We start from the raw sequence: 18,173 nt of genomic DNA, 5'->3' as shown, positions 1-18,173 counted from the left end.
TGAGCTTCAAACCCTTAATTTTGGTGAGATATATTATAAATACATGATATTGTGCGGATATAAAAGAGGAAACTTGGATTTGTAAGTTCGTCATTTGAACTTGGATTCAAAGCGTAGGTAATACAAATTTAATTCAACTAGCGGGTATAGCCCGGCCTTGCCCGGCAGGTTGCTTATCTTAAAAAGGAAAAAGAAATATTCTCATTTCTAGGGCATCGGCTGCATAGCAACCATAACCCTCGGATATTACAAAATTTGATAGTTACCAGTTGAAAGCCGACGTTGCCTGGACAACATTACCAACTTGTGTACAAGCAATCCTTGATTTTCTTTCAGACAGTTAAAACCATTTCACTAAAAAAATATTTGTAGGATAAATATACAAAATGTCGCTTCAAAAACGTCGCGAAAAATTGAACAAGCCCACGCGCTGGGACCGTATACGCAAACGTCATCTAAATGCGAATCCGTTGGGCCTTAAAACGGATGCAGTGCGTCGTTTCATTGAGGTGGACTATATTGGCAAACGGCAATCCCAGCTGCTCATTCACGGTGAGCCGCAACATCAACTTAATCCGAGCGTTATAATGGATATGCGTCATGAGATGGTGAGTCCATAAGCCCATGAGATGAGACTTGGAGCGGATAATAATCCTAGCTGCAGTTCTCTCAGATACCACGCAAGCTGCCGTTGGCCACAGTGGCGCATGGCAGCACACTGGACGCGACCAAGGCGCATAATCTGGATGTGGAACAGCGTTATGTTAACAATCAGCTGCAAAAGTTTCGCCAACAACTGGCCAGACAACATCCGCGCATGCAGGAGCGAAAGATACGTGTGCGGCCCACAAAGCCCGACTTTAAGCTCAATCATGGCCCCTTAATGGAGAGCCTGTCGCAGGCGGCGCAACACATTGATAACTTCTACAAGACGCCCGTCGACGCACTGGGTCAGGCCGCGCAGCTGTGCTCCATACGCAAGCAAATGGCGACGACAACGCTGCTGCGTCAGCTGGAGCCGGAGCCGGAGCCGGAGGCGGATGCAGACATAGAGCACATCTGGCTGGAGCGTGCGGAGGTGAAACAGGACGACCAGCTGGAGTTGCGAGAAGAGCTGGACATGCTGGAGTATCGTAAGTTTGTCAAGCAGGTGCAGCTGGATGAGAGCAAGGCGCAGCTGCTGCAACGCTGTCGCACACCGAGTCCTCTCCTAACCACCGAAGAAATGTTCAGGCCGATGCGCGCCGCTGCCGAGCGTCAGATGCTGCACTTGCGCACAGTACGTCACGAGGAGGAACTGCAGCATCAGCAGCAGCCCGCCGAGCAGCCACAGCTACAGCGTGAATCTTCCACTTGCTCCAATACCAGCGAGGGCATTGATTCTGTCATATCGGATCTGGCCGAGGAGGCATTATATGAGCTGCAACTGGAAGCAGCCGAGCAGGAAAAGGTGCAACTGGACATAGAGCTGGTTGTGCCAGTGGAAGCGCCCGTGAAGCTCGTGAAATTCCAGCTGCCCATGACAGCAAAGACTCGAAACCACGACGAAGTTTTCGAACCGGCACCTTCATCCGTGGAGGAGCCGGAGCCGTTGCTTATACGCCGCATTGAATTACCCAAAGTGGTGCTCCTGCCCAAGCCAGAAACGCAGCTCTGCAGCAGCAGCAGTAGCTCTGACGATGATAATCCCACGGCTGTGCCACCTGAGAAGCAACGGATTATCGAGCAATTGTTCCAGGCACGCAGCAATACGGATCTGAATCTTATGCGCACGTACTTTCTCAGGTGGATACATTATACTACCATGGAGAAGATTGAACGGGAGCCGGGCAAAACGCACGTCAACCGTGTTACCAAAATAAATGCATTTCTGGACAAGCTCAGGCAGGAGAAGAGGCGTCAGCGTGAGAACAAACGGCCGTTAACGCCAAACGATGCGGACAAAATAGCGAAAAAGACGCTGGAGCAGCGCGAAGAGGCCATCAAAATGGCCAAGCAGTTTAAGAATAAGTATGACAGCAACACCTAACCTTGGCTGGGAGTGCTCGGAGTTGCTTTTGGATACAGGTCCAGTTTTCACTCCCATATTCCTTATGCTTTTGCAGGCTAAAGGTGCAGCAGGACATCATAGATTTGCAGCGCATCAAGCTGGAGCGTCAGGAGCGTCTTATTATGCAGCTCAAGCTACACAAGCTCAGCGACGAGGCCAAAGAGGCACGCGAGGATCTCAAGCAGGAATTGAAAACCGTCATACGCTGTGGCGATCCCAAGGCAAAGGCCAAGGCCAAGTGCCTGCAGCTGATAGGCAGCCTGCGCGATGCCGAGGACGAGGAACTGGAACGGCTACAGGGCAAGGCGTTGCTCCAGCCACGCTTTCTGCGGCACATGGAGGAGCGCGCGTTAGAGCGCGGTGTGCGACATGAGCAGGCGCGTCAGCGGCGTGCCCAGGCGGAGGCTGAACGCGAGGCAGCCAAGCTGGCTATGGAGGAGGCGAAGGTAAGTCGAAGCAGGCACCCAAAGAGTTCGATTTCAAATTGTGGTCCGAACAGCGCCAGGAGGATGAGGAGGCCAAACGATTGCGCATGGAGGTGCTGAAGGAGAAGCGCCGCCAGGAGAAAATGGCTAAGGTGCTGAAGGAGCGTGAACGTCAGCGCTTCCTTGAGAATCAACGCAAGGCTCTGGAATTCAGTCGTCGTCTGCTATTGCGTCGCATTGGAATGGAGGGCTTCAAGCGTTTGCTGCAGCGCAAGCGCGACAATCTGGTCAAGTGCGAGGAGTTCTGTCGGCGTCTATACAAGCGCAACTTCTTTGTGGAATGGCAAAAATATACGGCATGCCGGCAACGGGAGAAGCGCTTCCGTGCGGAATTGTGCTATGAGAAGGCGCTGAAGCGACGGGCCGTGAATGCCTGGCGGCTCTATATGCAGGAGGAGCGCAACAAGATGCTGGTGGCCATTGACTGGCATGCGCTGCATGCCATGGAGCACTGGTTTGGACGCTGGCTAAACTACACCACCGGCTGTCGCTTGGTTGAGGACACCAAGCTGCGACAGGCCATCTCCCATCACGAGTGGTAAGTGGCAGAGTTGAATCCAAAGAGTTCCCTCGCATATGTATATATCCTGCTTAAGGCATCTGAAATGGAAGGTCCTGGATTGCTGGCAACGACTGCCGCAAATCTTACGCTTGGAAAAGGAGACAGAGGAGCGTCGCCAGCGTTGGCGTATGAAAATTTGGGAGCTGTTGCCCGATTACAAGCCCAGGGAGGACAGCTTGTGGTAGTTGATTTTCTTATTTGTTGTAAATTTGACTTTGTTGCTTTTGATTATTTATTTTATTTTTTGTTTGACTTTTTGCTGGCTCGAGGTCATGTCCCCGGGGTCACGTAAACTCCGGCCAGCCCAATGTTCAATTCGAAAATTATAAACTTGTCGCTTAATTAAATTCCAATTTTTTGAAGTTTTTTTGATAATAGGAATATTTTAAATTAAATTATTTATTGTTAGAAAAAGTGAGGCATTTCGGAATTAGAACTTTTAGCAAACTGGAATTGGCTCTGAAAATAGTCTTTTATATGTAAGCGTCACCGTATTTGAACATATACCCTATAAAATAAACAGTATCGATAATAAAGGAAGTCTTTTCAGGAAATGATAAAACGTAAGTACATTCAAAGACTGCGCTTAGTTAGAAGCAACACTAAAAACAAAAATTTTTAATTGTTGAATATTCATTCAAAACTAAGCGATTATCACAATAACTCTAATCTCTACTATAATTTAATTTGACATACTGGTAAAACTGTTTGTTAAGGTTGATAAGTTCTCATGTATTCGGAAATTTCATTTAATTTTCTTACTTTTAACATATATTTGGATTAAATATTTAATCACGATTAAAGGCCCTCATATAAATGTAGTAAGCGTCAATTAACACGTTTAATGAAACGCATTCCTAAAAGCTTAAGTTGTGCGCTGTCCATAAACACAAACATTAAATAAAGCTAATGGGCATAAATAAATATCAGGCCTAAATACATATATAGATTCCGCTCAGACAGGCAAAGCTAATACAATTAATAAATAGTATTTGGGCTTTAATATTATAGTATTTGGGTTTCTAAATGTATCTGATGCTCGCTCGTTTTATCAATTTAAAATAGCCCGCCAATTGCTCCAAACCCGATTGCGACTCCCATTATGAGCTGGCACGCGCTTATATTCATGCATGTTGGTGCCACGCCACAACAAATACAATTGACGCACTAGGACGACTTCGATATAGCAAGAGATGAGCATGGCATAGCCGGCCACAATAAACGATATGCCCAATCTACGGAAAATGTAAATAGGGAAAATATAAATCTGTTTATTCATTATGATACTCTTGCAGACACTCACTCAAAGTCCTCAAAGACCTCACTGCAGTCATCGGGCAGCAGCAGGGGAAGGCTCAGCAGACGCACCACCAAAAATGGATGGCAAACGGCTGTCAAAGTCAAATTGGCGCCCAGCAGCAGCGCACATTCGGACAGCGCCAGAGCCACCAGATACAAGCGATAATTGTTCTCACCAATGCAACAGTTGAGCCAATAGCTGTGATGAGAGCGACGCTTAACGCAGCTGCCACAGACGACGCAATGATAGGCATGCCGGGGCGTCACCTTGCGACAAGTCTCACAGATATTCGGTTGGGCGGCATGCTGCATAAGGCCAGCATGTTCAGAGCTGTTTATAGCAGCGTCATCATCATCGTCTTCGATGCCGAGCACAGTGTCTCCCTTTAGTCTGATAGATTCGTGGGCCTGCTGCTCGGCCTGTTCCTCGCCACTGGAGGCTTCCGTGATGCCTGGCAGCTCATCTTTGGGCGTGGTTCCGTATTGCGCGGTCACCAGATTGAGCGGCGCCAATTTCTTGATGCGATACCACAAACATAACGCACCCAATGACAATAACAGCAATATATTGTTCTCTATCGGCAGCAGCTCCAGCAGCGGCACTTCGCACTCAAATATCAACGCCATGTAGGCTACCGAAAAGACAATCCAGCTTAAAAAGAAGCTGGTTTTCGTGGCCGTCCGCTCAGCGATTTGCAAGCCCCAATATGTAAAGACCATCAGCGTGAGCATAATTACTATTGCAGTCTTGGCATTGAGCGCCGCCAGCCCCATCATGATGGGCAGAATTATGGCTGGCGCCAGTGCAGCGAGTGATATGCGTTTGGCGCCGCCACGCCATGGTAAACGCAGCCGGTCCTGGAATGCAATCAACATGCCGTCTATGTTGCGCTGTTCAATGCGTTTACACGTGATGAGTCTGCAAATTTTTGTGTATTGCTTAAATTAATTCATCCAATATTTAGGTCATACGATTAGCAGGTGAAACACGATAAAGCCCAAGAAATAAATGAAGAGTTATGTATGTCTATGGAACATCTCTCAATCGCATAACTGCAATCAATTACTTGCAAATAGTGCGTCGGTGTGTGTGTGTGTGGAGGGGGGAAGTGTTTTTGCCTACCGTGTGCATACCAAGTCAAAGTCTTCGCAATTACAACAGCATCCTAAGATATGAAATGGCTGCTTATCATAGCCTATGTATTCGCAGCAGCAGAGGCTTCGCGTTTCCGCTTCGCGCCGCTCGGCTTCTGTGGCAGCATCGAAAAAGTTCACCGTTGTCGACGACATTGAGACGCATCGATTTATGGTGGGACCGGGCCGGCGGTGCAAAAAGAAATTCGTTTTCCACGCAGCGTGTGAGAGAATAATTTGTTGAAATTTAATTTAAGACCAAAGTTAAGCCACAGTGTGTGCTTTAAAAGCGCAAATAAATATTAAATTTGAAAAAATAAACAAATACATTAGGATTTATTCGTGTAAAAATACTTACACAGTTGCGTCGTTTTGCGATAAAAACAAAACCCCAACTCTTAGCCCACCCCCATCACAGGGTGTTTCGCTTAACAATCAAATTGCATAAGAAATCATCGGCAAGAACGATAGTATTTTTTTCATTGCAACTTTAATTCGATTATGCCGCGCTTAAGATTTTCATCAGCCTGCCACAAATAGGTGCTTCGAAAATCTTTCCCACATTTTAAAAACTCAACAAACTGCTCTAGTCCACCACCCACACCAAAGTAATGTGATTTGGCAGCTAGCAAAACAATACCGTCTGATTTTAGTTGTTTTCTAAATGTGTCCAATAGCTTTTGTTGATTTTTCACGTTATATATCGTTTCTGATGTCAGTATTATATCATATTTCTCAAAGTTCTCTGTAAGTTTTGCGAAATGAGACCAGTCGCCAGCGTAGAAATTACTTTTTTTTTGTAGCTGATCAATTTTCTCATCATCGGTTAACGTTTCATTCAAATTAAGCAGTACATTTGGTATTGTTATTTTCTCCAAAACGTCCTTGTTCTGAAATAATGTTTAAACTACATTGTATGAAACGGCAGTGGACTATTAATTTCTTACATAATCCTGAAAGTCAACTTTCGCTCCACATTTCAAAGCGTATATTCCCAAAAGCCCAGATCCACAGCCCAAGTCCAAGACCACCTTATTCTCCCAATGTTTTTTTTCATAGTTTTGTAACAAATATTTTAACAAATCATCAGTGCACTCCCAAATTTTCGCTCCTCCTGTTAACGAAAGTGGTTAGAATATTTAGAATACAGAAAATAAGTTTAACACTACAAACCTTCATATACACCTGCTATTAAATCAGAGTGACTTTCTTCGGATTTCTTAATGTCTTGACTATCTACATCGCTGTGTCTTTTAATATCTTCAAGCAGAAAACCCGCAATTAAATGGCGCAGTTCGACGTTTTCGAAAGTTAGTTCTCTTGCATTAAGTTCGTATAGATCCAAGCTTTTTAAAATGGCTTTAGTTGGTTTTATTTGCTCTGCTTCATACCAGAGTATCTTTTCGTCATTTTCTGAATCTGAATTTGTCTTTTGCTCAACTTTAGGTTTTTTAAAAGGACTCTCAGTGTTGTCCGATGAATCCGAATCATTCACCTCAAAATTAAACTTGAACATTTTTAAAACCTTAGTCACCCTGTTTGGTTTGGTTCACTTTCTTGTTGTTATACCGGCACTTGAGCAAACCTGATAAATGTAATAAAATGTTATTTAAGAAACTATCAAAAGCAAAATATTTATCAGTTATCTTTTTTATTGGAGCTCTGTTTACTTGAACCTCTGTTGTTAAACAATTCACTTCACCCATCACAGAACACAGAACCACGCTGCGAGCAAAAGTTATCGATAAGCAAAATACAGTGATGTAAGTTGTGTATTGACATCGCCACCACCAAATCAATCGATAACGCGAATAGGACATCACCAAAATTTGCATTTTCGTTGGGATTTTTGTTTATTTTATTATTTAAAATAAAATAAAAATGGCTGACCCAATTCAACCTGATGTAAGTGTAGTGTTTATAAGGTTAAAGCTTTAAAGTTAATCATACATCATTTTGCACAGGGCGGTCAACCGGCGGCATTGATGTCCATTCGTTTCGATCAGCAACAAACGATTGACAATGTAGCTGCCAATGGCAGCGGAGCCGGCGACGTTGACGACGCACAAGCAGTCCTCGATGCTAAAAAAGTGGCTGACTTAGTGCTGCCAAAGGCGCTGGAAGATGTGCTCGCGTTGAAAGATCAGCGCGTAGCTGAGTTCGACACTGATGTGGTTGCGCGAGGGGGCCACGGTGGAGACGGGACGTCGCAAGATGGAGACTATGCCGATGTAGGCGAAGATAGCGATGAGGAGGCCGACAACCAATTAAACGGCGTCAGCAGCGATAAGCCGGGCAAGCAGAGTAAAGCGGACAAAAACAAAAAGAAGAAACGCCGTAAGAAGCAAAACAAAAAGATACGACAAAGGTTGGAGTTTGAACGGCAACAGCAGTTGGCGCGCCACTCTGAGCCAAGAGAACCCGACCCTGAGGATGAACCAAAGGCGGCCGGTAGTGACGACGAGCAGCCGCCGGCGAAGGAAAAAGACACAAAGAAAGAGAGTCGCAGCAAAAAGAAGAAGGAGCGCGCAGCCGAAGATAAAGATAAGGCCAAAGAGCGCAAGAAATCGGAAAACGGCGAGGAGGATGTGACCATTGAGTATGTGCATGCAGATTTTTTTGTTTTTTAACGCTAATAATTCTTAAAATATTCCAAATACCCACAGATATGTGCCCGAGAAGATAACTATTGCAGATCTGGCGCCCATGTATCGTCAATTCTACCGCGTCTTTGAGATCTTTAAGCTGGAAAACAAGCCGAAGCCCGTTGAAAAAGACAAGGCAGCTCAGGATGCCGAAGCATTGGCCAAAGCCAAGAAATCATCCAACAAAATGCACGACGACGACGATGACGATGGAGATGATGACGATGACAATAAGGAGGACAAAGAGAAGTTATCCAAGCGCAAGCTAAAAAAACTCACACGTCTCAGCGTGGCAGAGCTCAAGCAATTAGTCTCACGGCCGGATGTTGTTGAAATGCACGATGTGACAGCCCGGGACCCAAAGCTGCTTGTCCAGCTCAAGGCCTATCGCAATACGGTGCAGGTGCCGCGTCACTGGTGCTTCAAGCGTAAATATCTACAGGGCAAGCGTGGCATTGAGAAGCCGCCCTTTGATCTACCAGCGTTTATTAAGAAAACGGGCATCATGGAGATGCGTGAATCCCTGCAAGAGCGCGAAGATGCCAAAACGCTAAAGGCAAAGATGCGCGAACGTGTTCGCCCGAAAATGGGCAAAATAGACATTGACTATCAGAAACTGCACGATGCTTTCTTCAAGTGGCAAACAAAGCCGCGCATGACCATTCATGGTGATCTTTATTATGAGGGCAAAGAGTTTGAGACGCGTCTAAAGGAGAAAAAGCCAGGCGATCTGTCTGAAGAGTTGCGCATTGCCCTGGGCATGCCGGTTGGGCCCAATTCGCACAAAATACCGCCACCATGGCTGATTGCCCAACAGCGCTACGGCCCGCCGCCTTCATATCCGAATCTAAAAATACCCGGCTTAAATGCGCCCATACCAGAGGGCACCTCCTTTGGCTACCATGCGGGTGGCTGGGGTAAGCCGCCAGTTGATGAGAACGGCAAGCCTCTGTATGGCGATGTATTCGGCATGAATACGCTTGATTTGGATGTGAGTAGATAGACTTAACTTAAAATGATATAAATATTTAATGTTTTCATTAACAGAACGGCATCGATGAAGCGGACATTGAGCGCAACCAATGGGGTGAACTCGAATCCGAATCGGAGGAATCCTCCGAAGAGGAGGAGGAGGATGGCGAGGATCTGGGCAATCAGCAGGACGAAACCGGTTTGGTTACGCCAGTTGAGGGTCTGGTTACGCCCTCGGGTCTAACCAGTGTTCCAGCGGGCATGGAAACACCCGAGAACATTGAATTACGCAAAAAGAAAATCGAAGCCGAAATGGAAGAGTAAGATATTGTTGAATCCTCCTTTAAATTAGTGCAAGCTAATATATTCGATTCCTCTTATACAGCAATGAAACGCCTGTACTGTATCAGGTGCTGCCAGAGAAGCGCACAGACCGCATAGGCGCCTCTATGATGGGTTCAACGCATGTGTATGACATTGGCGGTGGCGCTGGTGCCAGTAAACAGCCGCCTGTGCGCTCGACTACAGATCGTGAAGGCATTGTCGAATTGGCTCTGGATCCTAGTGAATTGGATCTGGACAACGATGCGATGGCCCAGCGTTATGAGCAGCAAATGCGCGAGCAACAGAATCATTTGCAAAAGGAGGACCTATCGGACATGTTGGCGGAGCATGTGGCACGTCAAAAATCGAAACGCAAGCGACAACAAACCGATCCAGCAAAGACCACAAAGAAGTACAAGGAATTCAAGTTTTAGTACAACAATATTCACAATGTTTCTGTAAGCGTGTTTGCTGTTTCGATCTTGACCATTTATAGGCAAGAGGATACAAGATTGTCATTAAAAAATAATAGTAAACATTTTAAAATCAATCTTTTCTTTGTAAGGTTTAAATTTGATGATTCATAAGTAAATGGCGGGAGTTTTAAAAAACTTTATTTTTTAAATATCTTAATTGTCGAAAATAGCCGGGCAATTTATTTCAAGACTGGAAAATGGTTTTGAACCTAGCCGATTCGACCCCTGAATATTAAGTTATTCGAATTTCCCTGTGTATATAACTTGGGTCCCGACCATTGGATCCATCCAATAACCATATTTGGTAGATGCCAATTTTGGGTAAAATCCTCTTTAGCCCGCAACTTCTATAAGAAAATATCTATGGCTTGCAATATTTTCGGTAGAACGGGCAATTATTAACTAAAATTGGGATTGTTTCATAAACATGTTCGAATATGTGAACCAAAACGTGAGTTAACCTAGTTAACGAACCGAACATCAATGCCCGTAGGCGGATCGGGCCACCGCCAACTATGTTGTATTTTGGGTGAACCCCCGAAATTGTATAATATTGTATCTAAACCCATATAAGCTATCAAAACGACCGTATACCGATCAATTAATTACTTTGCATTTTGTTGAATTTACATGTTAATAGATCGCGTCTTGGCCAGAAAATATTTATTAAAAATCGAATAAATAAATTATTTCAATTTCTCTTTGAAAATAATCAGTTTACTGAATTTATTTTCTATACTATATTTTCTCTGGTGATAAAACGAAAAATAGCCGGGGAATATCCAGTTTTACTTTGACAAATTTTAAGAGTTTTAAAAAGTTTTTTTTTATGTTCAGCCAGCAAACATAGTTAAGCAGTTAGTTTATTTATATTTTAATAAAATTCCAAATTGAGCAACTCTACATATCGAATCTAGCTTTAAAATCTGATCGATTTAAGCTTTGAATTATTTTTGTCTTGGACATACTAAAAATGTATAAAAAAATTTGCGATGAGTTGCGTAAAAGTATTTTCATTTTCTCTCTCTTTGAAATAAATAAATAACTCTGTTGATTTTGTAGTCACACAAAGTGCAAATAATATTATTTTGTTGTTGTCTTATAATAATATTATAATTTCTTTACAATCAAAATTATCGCTGATGAAAAACTTACATTTGTTTGCCTGCGCTGTGTGGGATTTGTTGTGCTAGGGCCAGAGTGTTCCAGAACAAAGCAAATGATATGTGCGATAGTATAAATACGTTATAGCGTGTCCACGAAGATCAGGCCTAAAACTGCTGGAACTTGGATTAACGTATATTAACTAGAGCACACTGTCGCACTGTCTATATTATGGATATAACTGACTAATGCTAACTGCTGTTGTTGTTAATTTAGCTTTTGATCTTGCGAATGCAGCTGGTCATTCGTCGAGTTGTTCATTAAGCTGAGCTAGCAGCGCTGCACGTTTGGATTCAAGTTCACCATCGCTAAGCGTTAGCTCCTCATTTCTGGATGTCGCTGAATCCGATTGGGCGGCAGGACTGAGCGGCGTTGTGGATCGATTGTTTCGATGCCGTTTGGCTTCTTTGTCCTTTTTGGTGCGCTTCTCTTTTTTCTTCTTTTTGGCCGGTGAATGCGAATTTGAGTCGTTCTGCTGCAGTGCCGCAGCAGTAATTGGAGTTCGATTGCCCATTTCGGATTCGCAAGACGACTGGAAAATCAACAAGTTGTTTTTTGAATGATTTTAAAAGCTAAAAGGCTTCAAGGACATACCGCTCTAGATTTGTTTTTGCGCTTTTTCTTCTTTTTTAACAGCTTTTCACTCTCAATGCTGCCAATTGAACTAAGAGAATTCTGTGTGGAAAAAATGTCAACTATTAGGTAAGCTATAAAAGAGTTTATGGTTATCAAACTCACTGAGCGAGATTTTGAGCGTCGCTTTCTGGATTTTTCCAGCTCAATCAGCTCGTTCTCAATATCTGATCTGGAGGTGGAGCGGACACGTTTTTTATGCTTTTTATTCTTTTTCGATTTACGCGAACGCGAATGATGATGGCTGCAGGCATCTTCACTCTCTTTAATAAAATCTTCCCAGACCTTTTCCACTCCAATTTCTTTTTCGTACAGCGCAAACGCCTCTAAATGCTCGACCAGCTTTTTGGCGCTTTCATAGGGTTCGCCCACGGACACATTTGCCTCCAGCCATTCATTTTTGATTTCATTTTCCAATTTTCGCAGGCGCCGCACCTCCTCCTTCATGCGCTCCTTTTCAATGGCTTCCGCCTAAAAAATAAATGCATATATTTTTCTTAAATAGGTCAGCAGCTTGTTTTCAGACATTAGTTTACCTTTTCTAGCAGCGAATTGTAAGTTAGCTTTACATTGCCGGCATCCAAGCTGGCGGAGCGTTTATCTTCGCACACAACGGTGGCAAAGTCCTCAAAAGATGTCTTCGCCTGGACAACAAACTGCTTCTCTTTGAGTATTTCCCGTATGATCTTCTTTTCATCATGGAAACGTGCCTTCAAATTCTCTACATAGAACTTAAACAGATCCAGTGGCGTGGAGCCACTCTGACCCAGCATGGCAGAGAAACGTATATCCGCCGATATAATTGGATACAGTTCCACCCACAACGACATAGAGGTGAGTTTTCCCTCCTCATGCAGCGAGTCAAGTAAAGCGAGGAAGCCATCACGATTTTTGCGTTGCTGTCGTTTTAAACGTTTCTTTTCTCGTTCTCGATCCTCTTCTTCCTCCTTCTCGAGCGTACGGATATGCTCCTCAAATACGATAAGCGCATCCTCCTTGTCCATGCCGAGTAGCGTGACATCGTTTTTGAACGCCGCATTGTCCAGCAACATTACCTGCGCCTCCGACCACGTGCTAGCGTACGTAATGGATGTCATTGATTCTAGCAACTCACCAAGTACTTTCATATTACGTTTCTTGAGCAGACGAGCCTCTTCCTTCTCACGCTTGGCCAAATTGAAGATGCAATCCTCGTAGATATCTCTTCGATCCTGTTCTGGTACTGTTGTCCACGTGCGATTGTTCGCAAAAACTTCCTCGCAGCGAAAATATTTCATTTGTGAGTTCATCTTATCGCTAGACATGAGAAACTGTTCCAAATCCTCTTTAGCCTTTTTGGCACGCAATCTCGACTCCTCGCGTTCATCTTTCAGCTTTTGTGTTTTGTATGCATTAAAAGTTTGTTTGCGTTCGTTTAGCGTTTTGAAGGCATTGTAACGCGGATCCTTTGATATGATCTTGACGCACTGATCCCAGTTCGCAGTTGAGGGCACATTTCGATCGCGCAGCAGCTCCTTGAACGCCTCAATGGCCTCGCGCTTATCTTTAAAAACCAGCGAATTGTTCTCGCCACCAGATTTCTCCTCCTTTTTAGCTAAGTAAACAACAAATCGTTTAAGACTTACGTTAAATTTGTGCCCTGGCTACTCACCATTCTGTTGCGGCACCTCGATGGCCGCTAGAGTGGCTGCCATTGCCTGATCCATTGCTGAGGAGCTATTTTCATTACTGCTTGGCGTCAGGGGTGAGTGTATCTCGGGTGTGGGTATACGCGGCGCTGTGGGCAACGCAGCTGGCAGTATATTGGCCAATGCAACATGCGGAACCATACCTGCTAGGCTCGAGGATGTCATGGCGGCAACGGCTTTAGCCGCAGCGGCTGCTCTGCAAGAATACGCGTTTTTTGTTTCAGCAAAATGTTTTGGCGTAAAGGCAGCAGATACTTACTCCTCCGCCTTGGCTTTGGCCTTCATGTCAAGATACTCTGGCGGTGGCTCCCAGCACGTCTCCTTTGTGGTCACATTGTGATAATATACTTTGTTTGCATCTGAGCGATACTCTTTCCAGGGGCACTGATTGTGCAGTAGCTCAGCTGGCGTCATTAGCGCCTCCGGCTTTTCCCACGAACTTTGCTTCGTATTTTGATTATAGTAATACGGTCGTCCATCCGGCGCTTTATGCTCGGTCCACTCCGTATTTGAGGCGAGGGCACCAAATGCGGCAGCTAGTTCCGGTGGCGGCGGTGCACCAAAGCCGGGCGGCGGCAGATTGAATGGTGGCACTGGCACCATTCCTGGCGTGTGCGTGTATCCCATGCCGCCCATTGCGGCGGCTGGCGGCATCGGCATCGCTGCATTGCCATTGCCAGCGCTAGGAGGAACATTCATTTCACTATTTTGCTATATGATTTAATAGATTTAACGTTTGGTACGAGTACCGGTCGTATTGTTGCGGCAGCCAATTTGATGCTTTTCACAATTGCAAATTTTAACAATTTTTTACACTTCTTTCGTTTTGTCATTCACAATGTTGCTGCGTGGTGCTACCAGTTTATGAAAAAAATGTGTCAAGAAGCAGAGCATCTTTGGTATTTTTTAAGCCCATTTCATAAGTAGCTCGTTTGGCATATCGATCTGGATATCGAGTATCTTATCGAATTTTATATTTTTATCATCGTATGCAAAATTTGAAATAAACTATCGTTATTATTTAAATAATCATTTTGGTTACAATTAAAGACAGCAGTGCTAATATCATATTGTATGTAACTTTTTTACAATGTTACTATCAATGTCAAATTTATTCACATGCGATAATGTAACAAGACAATGGATACCGAATTTTTGCAACAGATGCCTCTGTAACTGAAAACGCAGTTGGATTAGCTGTATACAATGTTACCGACGAAGAAGAACACATTTTCAACAGCAACAAAATAATCTCCTCCACCTCTGCGGAACTTATGGCTATAAAAACTGCAATTGAAATAGCGCATCAAAAAAATATTGCCAAATACGTTATATTTACGGATAGCATGGGGGCGATAGCGCTCCTTAGGCAAAAACACTCATCCTCATACCTGGTAGCGGAAATATATGAGATCTTAGAATGGACAAGATTAGAAAAAGCTGAAATTATATGGATCCCGGGTCACAAAAGAATAAAAATAAATGAAAAAGCAGATGAACTGGCCAGAAAAGCATGTACAGAGGGCATCCCTCTCAATATAAGCTATAGCGTAGGTGATGCCTTTAGAGCAGCGAAAAAACGTATATGGCAGAAATGGAATAACCATTATAAAGAGCAATGCAGAACCAAAGGCACCACATTCTTCAATTACTTCCCAATCCTAACAGAGAACCCATGGTACAAAAAGATTAAATGGACAGCATCTAACATAAAACTTATAAACCGTCTCTTCACTGGTCATACATATGACAAAAAGTACCTTCACAAAATCAACAAAGTTGATACGGACATATGTCAAACATGTAATGAAATAGAAAGTGCAGATCATTTAATTTTCCAATGCCAGAAATTTAACACACTAAGAAGGAAATATAAAATCTTCACTAGAGCCAATACAATAAAAGATATCTTAATAACAAAAGAACAACTATACTTAAGAGAATTAACAAAATTCATATATGAAGCAGGAATAAGCATCTAATAATAAACACATATCTATCACAATTACAGATACACACAACACAACACACACAACTGACTACACATAGGGCTGCCTTGCGCCGTCCTAGCTACAACGTATCTGGTCATCTGCCGCACTGTTTTGCGACGACCAACCCCATAGACAGCTTTTGTAACTGTCTTTCTCAAACCAAAAAAAAAAAAAAAAAAGAAGCAGAGCATCTTTGGTATTTTTTAAGCCCATTTCATAAGTAGCTCGTTTGGCATATCGATCTGGATATCGAGTATCTTATCGAATTTTATATTTTATCATCGTATGCAAAATTTGAAATAAACTATCGTTATTATTTAAATAATCATTTTGGTTACAATTAAAGACAGCAGTGCTAATATCATATTGTATGTAACTTTTTTACAATGTTACTATCAATGTCAAATTTATTCACATGCGATAATGTAACAAGATGTGTTTTACATAGATAACAATTACAGATTGCATACAATGCAATAGATTCCATTCAACGTCATTGAAAATTGGCACAGCTGAGTAAACTTAATCGTTACGATCGTAATACTGGAGAAAATGCTGGGTAAGGTAAAAGTTAGCTTAGTAAGTGGCATAAGTATAGATGGGTCGGATCATCATGTTCATAACTCAAAAAAAGCTGCTGAAGGATTTTCAGATCCAAAGGCCACGTCTGATATTACCAATCCTGGTCGTAAGTGTGGTGGTGCTTCTTGTAATATACACAACACAGGACATATCGACGCTTATTTATCGAAATTACGAAATTAAGGACCGGTCAACTGCATACAACATGGGAATACTTTTAAATAAGATTTTCGTAGAAGATGTTCTACTTTCGAGCTCAAAACCTCCGCCAGGTCGCACTATATTCTTCCACGAGACCACATGTTATCATCCGGTTACGCTGTTCAATGTAATGAATCTAACGGCAAGACAAGCCTGTGCCATCGAATCTGCCGCCTCGAATAATCCAAATTTCCAAGTGTTTCTATTGTTTGCCTGTCCCACATACCGTCCTTTATCCGGCGGCCAAAAACTCCTCATCGATGCCATTGAGAGCTATAAAAATGTGCAGTTTCGTCAGTTGAACATAAGTAATTATGCGCGAGACACTCCTATTGAGGATTGGATCAAGAAAGGTGATCTGCTTAACTCCGGGTAGGTCCATATTACTTGTCGCTTGGTGAGTACCTCATTTAATCTATATTCCACTCAGCTTTCCGATGCAGCACACAGCCGACTTACTTCGTCTGATTAGTCTGTACCGCTTTGGTGGAATCTACCTGGACATGGACGTGGTGGTGCTGCGAAGCTTGGAAAATGTGCCACTGAACTATGTGGGTGCTCACGACAATATCACTTTGGGCAATGCTGTAATCAGCCTAGAACCCACTGGCAAAGGCCATGAGATTGCAGAATTATTTTTGCGGGATTACGAAACAAATTATAATGGCAAGGCCTATGTAAAAAATGAACCAGCTCTTGTAACACGCGTTGTAAAAAATCTTTGTGGCAACGACCTCGTTAAACTTATGCAAGAAGGTCGGATAAGTTGCCAGGGGTTAACAGTATTCAACTCTACCGCTTTCTACCCGTTAGGCTGGCCCCAGTGGAAGCATTATACTGAGCCCAAATACCTGGAGGAAACAATGGCAATTACTAAAGATTTTTATTTAATTCATTTATGGAACAAGGCTTCCTATAAGGGCTTGATCAAAGTCGGCTCTAGCACGGCCCTTGGGATATATGCGGAAAATCACTGTCCTAGGGTCTATACGGCAGCTGGTGATTATTTCTAAATCTGCAGTATTATTAAGAATATTAAAATATGTTGTCTGAAAATGTTAATAATAAAGCAAAAACATAGATATTATATAAAAAATTATATAAATTAAATGTAAATCCGTCAACTACTATTTATCTTAGCAATGCTCTAGAATTCATAAAGATTCTGATTAGTATCGTAAGCTGCATTGGCTTTAAAAGATTTTGTTTTGTTATTATCTCTTTGATAATACTAATTAGGTCACAGTTAATCATATGCTACGAGGGTTCCAACCAAGCATTCTTTATTCCGTGATTTTACTGTATTTTTTGGAGCTTTATAAGCATTTAATTATGTGGACTTAGGGCCAATATATACATATAAAACAAAAGATTCTATACAAAGCAAGACGCGACAGTCTTTAAAATTGTAAGCAGCTGAGTAAACTTAATCGTGATGATCGCAATATTTATAGAAATAGTTAGCAAGTTGCATAAGCATAGATAGGCAGAATCATCATGTTCTTCACTCAAAGGAAACTGCTGATGGATTTTCTAATCCAAAGACGACGTCTGATATTAACCATCTTGGCCGTTGGTGTGATGTTGCTTCTTGTAATATCTATAATACAAGACCTAGTCACGCTTTAATATCAAAGATACAAAATCGCGGACCCGTTAGCTGTATACAACGTTGGAAAAAGACCTGCGTCAGGTCGCACTATATTCTTCCACGAGACCACATGTTATCATCCGGTTACGCAGTTCAATGTAATGAATCTGACGGCAAGACAAGCCTGTGCCATCGAATCTGCCGCCTCGAATAATCCAAATTTACAAGTGTTTGGCAATTACCAAAAATTCTTATTTAATACATTTAGTGAACAAGGCATCCTATAGAGGCTTGATCAAAGTCGGCTCCAACCCGGCCCTCGGGATATATGCGAAAAAGCACTGTTCTAAGGTATATGCGGTAGCTGGTGAATATT

The 18,173-nt window shown here is 43.0% G+C and overlaps 6 protein-coding genes across 9 annotated transcripts; 3 read left to right on the top strand and 3 right to left on the bottom strand.

The window, feature by feature from the left end:
- Window positions 1–344: 344 nt before the first annotated feature.
- LOC135430426 (trichohyalin) lies at window positions 345–3,444 on the top strand. The gene is made up of 5 exons (XM_064685090.1): window positions 345–608; window positions 665–2,010; window positions 2,106–2,496; window positions 2,550–3,073; window positions 3,132–3,444. The coding sequence occupies exons 1-5, from the start codon at window positions 387–389 to the stop codon at window positions 3,280–3,282; spliced, it is 2,634 nt and encodes an 877-aa protein (XP_064541160.1). The 5' UTR covers window positions 345–386; the 3' UTR covers window positions 3,283–3,444.
- A 386-nt stretch (window positions 3,445–3,830) lies between these two features.
- Window positions 3,831–5,907, bottom strand: GABPI (zinc finger DHHC-type palmitoyltransferase GABPI). 3 transcript variants are annotated; one of them, XM_064685094.1, is made up of 4 exons: window positions 5,889–5,907; window positions 5,520–5,646; window positions 4,401–5,315; window positions 3,831–4,332 (listed from the first exon to the last, which is right to left on the bottom strand). In XM_064685094.1, the coding sequence occupies exons 3-4, from the start codon at window positions 5,270–5,272 to the stop codon at window positions 4,149–4,151; spliced, it is 1,056 nt and encodes a 351-aa protein (XP_064541164.1). In that variant the 5' UTR covers window positions 5,273–5,315; window positions 5,520–5,646; window positions 5,889–5,907; the 3' UTR covers window positions 3,831–4,148. The 3 variants fall into 3 exon arrangements, with proteins under 3 accessions (XP_064541164.1, XP_064541162.1, XP_064541165.1); XM_064685092.1 differs by lacking the exon at window positions 5,889–5,907 and having other exon boundaries at window positions 5,520–5,800; XM_064685095.1 differs by lacking the exon at window positions 5,889–5,907 and having other exon boundaries at window positions 5,531–5,646.
- Window positions 5,908–6,001: 94 nt separating this feature from the next.
- Window positions 6,002–7,286, bottom strand: LOC135430429 (histidine protein methyltransferase 1 homolog). Its single transcript, XM_064685096.1, has 4 exons — window positions 7,201–7,286; window positions 6,704–7,115; window positions 6,478–6,644; window positions 6,002–6,420 (listed from the first exon to the last, which is right to left on the bottom strand). Exons 2-4 carry the CDS (start codon window positions 7,044–7,046, stop codon window positions 6,010–6,012), a joined length of 921 nt encoding a protein of 306 aa, XP_064541166.1. The 5' UTR covers window positions 7,047–7,115; window positions 7,201–7,286; the 3' UTR covers window positions 6,002–6,009.
- On the top strand, window positions 7,199–10,017 carry Sf3b2 (splicing factor 3b subunit 2). The gene is made up of 5 exons (XM_064685091.1): window positions 7,199–7,435; window positions 7,495–8,129; window positions 8,197–9,166; window positions 9,223–9,467; window positions 9,533–10,017. The coding sequence occupies exons 1-5, from the start codon at window positions 7,412–7,414 to the stop codon at window positions 9,903–9,905; spliced, it is 2,247 nt and encodes a 748-aa protein (XP_064541161.1). The 5' UTR covers window positions 7,199–7,411; the 3' UTR covers window positions 9,906–10,017.
- A 980-nt stretch (window positions 10,018–10,997) lies between these two features.
- Window positions 10,998–14,290, bottom strand: Prp40 (pre-mRNA processing factor 40). The gene is made up of 6 exons (XM_064685109.1): window positions 13,692–14,290; window positions 13,396–13,628; window positions 12,281–13,338; window positions 11,850–12,215; window positions 11,706–11,786; window positions 10,998–11,643 (listed from the first exon to the last, which is right to left on the bottom strand). The coding sequence occupies exons 1-6, from the start codon at window positions 14,129–14,131 to the stop codon at window positions 11,353–11,355; spliced, it is 2,469 nt and encodes an 822-aa protein (XP_064541179.1). The 5' UTR covers window positions 14,132–14,290; the 3' UTR covers window positions 10,998–11,352.
- Window positions 14,291–15,709: 1,419 nt separating this feature from the next.
- LOC135430437 (lactosylceramide 4-alpha-galactosyltransferase-like) lies at window positions 15,710–17,330 on the top strand. Of its 2 annotated transcripts, XM_064685107.1 has the most exons (4): window positions 15,710–15,791; window positions 15,872–16,578; window positions 16,637–16,962; window positions 17,020–17,330. In XM_064685107.1, exons 2-4 carry the CDS (start codon window positions 16,022–16,024, stop codon window positions 17,217–17,219), a joined length of 1,083 nt encoding a protein of 360 aa, XP_064541177.1. In that variant the 5' UTR covers window positions 15,710–15,791; window positions 15,872–16,021; the 3' UTR covers window positions 17,220–17,330. The 2 variants fall into 2 exon arrangements, with proteins under 2 accessions (XP_064541177.1, XP_064541176.1); XM_064685106.1 differs by having other exon boundaries at window positions 15,713–15,791; window positions 16,637–17,330.
- The last annotated feature ends 843 nt before the right edge of the window (window positions 17,331–18,173 follow it).

This window comes from Drosophila montana, unplaced genomic scaffold, assembly GCF_035044405.1.
Source record: "Drosophila montana isolate Dmon_TW-CO22-7 unplaced genomic scaffold, ASM3504440v1 contig_3013_1, whole genome shotgun sequence".
NCBI lineage: Eukaryota > Metazoa > Arthropoda > Insecta > Diptera > Drosophilidae > Drosophila > Drosophila montana.
The sequence above is the reverse complement of the archived record's forward strand: the minus strand, read 5'-3'. Positions and strand labels throughout refer to the sequence as shown.

Bases quoted from the DNA above. Each gene is read 5' to 3' on its own strand.
- LOC135430426 (XM_064685090.1), top strand. From the start codon at position 387: ATGTCGCTTCAAAAACGTCGCGAAAAATTGAACAAGCCCACGCGCTGG. The intron at 2,011-2,105 runs GTATGACAGCAA...ATGCTTTTGCAG, and splicing joins GCCAAGCAGTTTAAGAATAA to GCTAAAGGTGCAGCAGGACA. The intron at 3,074-3,131 runs GTAAGTGGCAGA...ATCCTGCTTAAG, and splicing joins GCCATCTCCCATCACGAGTG to GCATCTGAAATGGAAGGTCC.
- GABPI (XM_064685092.1), bottom strand. From the start codon at position 5,686: ATGTCGTCGACAACGGTGAACTTTTTCGATGCTGCCACAGAAGCCGAG. The intron at 5,316-5,519 runs GTAGGCAAAAAC...AAAAATTTGCAG, and splicing joins TTTGACTTGGTATGCACACG to ACTCATCACGTGTAAACGCA. The intron at 4,333-4,400 runs GTGAGTGTCTGC...CATTTTCCGTAG, and splicing joins GAGGTCTTTGAGGACTTTGA to ATTGGGCATATCGTTTATTG.
- LOC135430429 (XM_064685096.1), bottom strand. From the start codon at position 7,046: ATGTTCAAGTTTAATTTTGAGGTGAATGATTCGGATTCATCGGACAAC. The intron at 6,645-6,703 runs GTTTGTAGTGTT...TTTCGTTAACAG, and splicing joins AATAGCAGGTGTATATGAAG to GAGGAGCGAAAATTTGGGAG. The intron at 6,421-6,477 runs GTAAGAAATTAA...ACATTATTTCAG, and splicing joins AAGTTGACTTTCAGGATTAT to AACAAGGACGTTTTGGAGAA.
- Sf3b2 (XM_064685091.1), top strand. From the start codon at position 7,412: ATGGCTGACCCAATTCAACCTGAT. The intron at 8,130-8,196 runs GTATGTGCATGC...AAATACCCACAG, and splicing joins GAGGAGGATGTGACCATTGA to ATATGTGCCCGAGAAGATAA. The intron at 9,167-9,222 runs GTGAGTAGATAG...TTTCATTAACAG, and splicing joins TGAATACGCTTGATTTGGAT to AACGGCATCGATGAAGCGGA.
- Prp40 (XM_064685109.1), bottom strand. From the start codon at position 14,131: ATGAATGTTCCTCCTAGCGCTGGCAATGGCAATGCAGCGATGCCGATG. The intron at 13,629-13,691 runs GTAAGTATCTGC...GTATTCTTGCAG, and splicing joins GCCAAAGCCAAGGCGGAGGA to AGCAGCCGCTGCGGCTAAAG. The intron at 12,216-12,280 runs GTAAACTAATGT...TTTATTTTTTAG, and splicing joins ACAATTCGCTGCTAGAAAAG to GCGGAAGCCATTGAAAAGGA.
- LOC135430437 (XM_064685106.1), top strand. From the start codon at position 16,022: ATGGGTCGGATCATCATGTTCATAACTCAAAAAAAGCTGCTGAAGGAT. The intron at 16,579-16,636 runs GTAGGTCCATAT...TATTCCACTCAG, and splicing joins GGTGATCTGCTTAACTCCGG to CTTTCCGATGCAGCACACAG.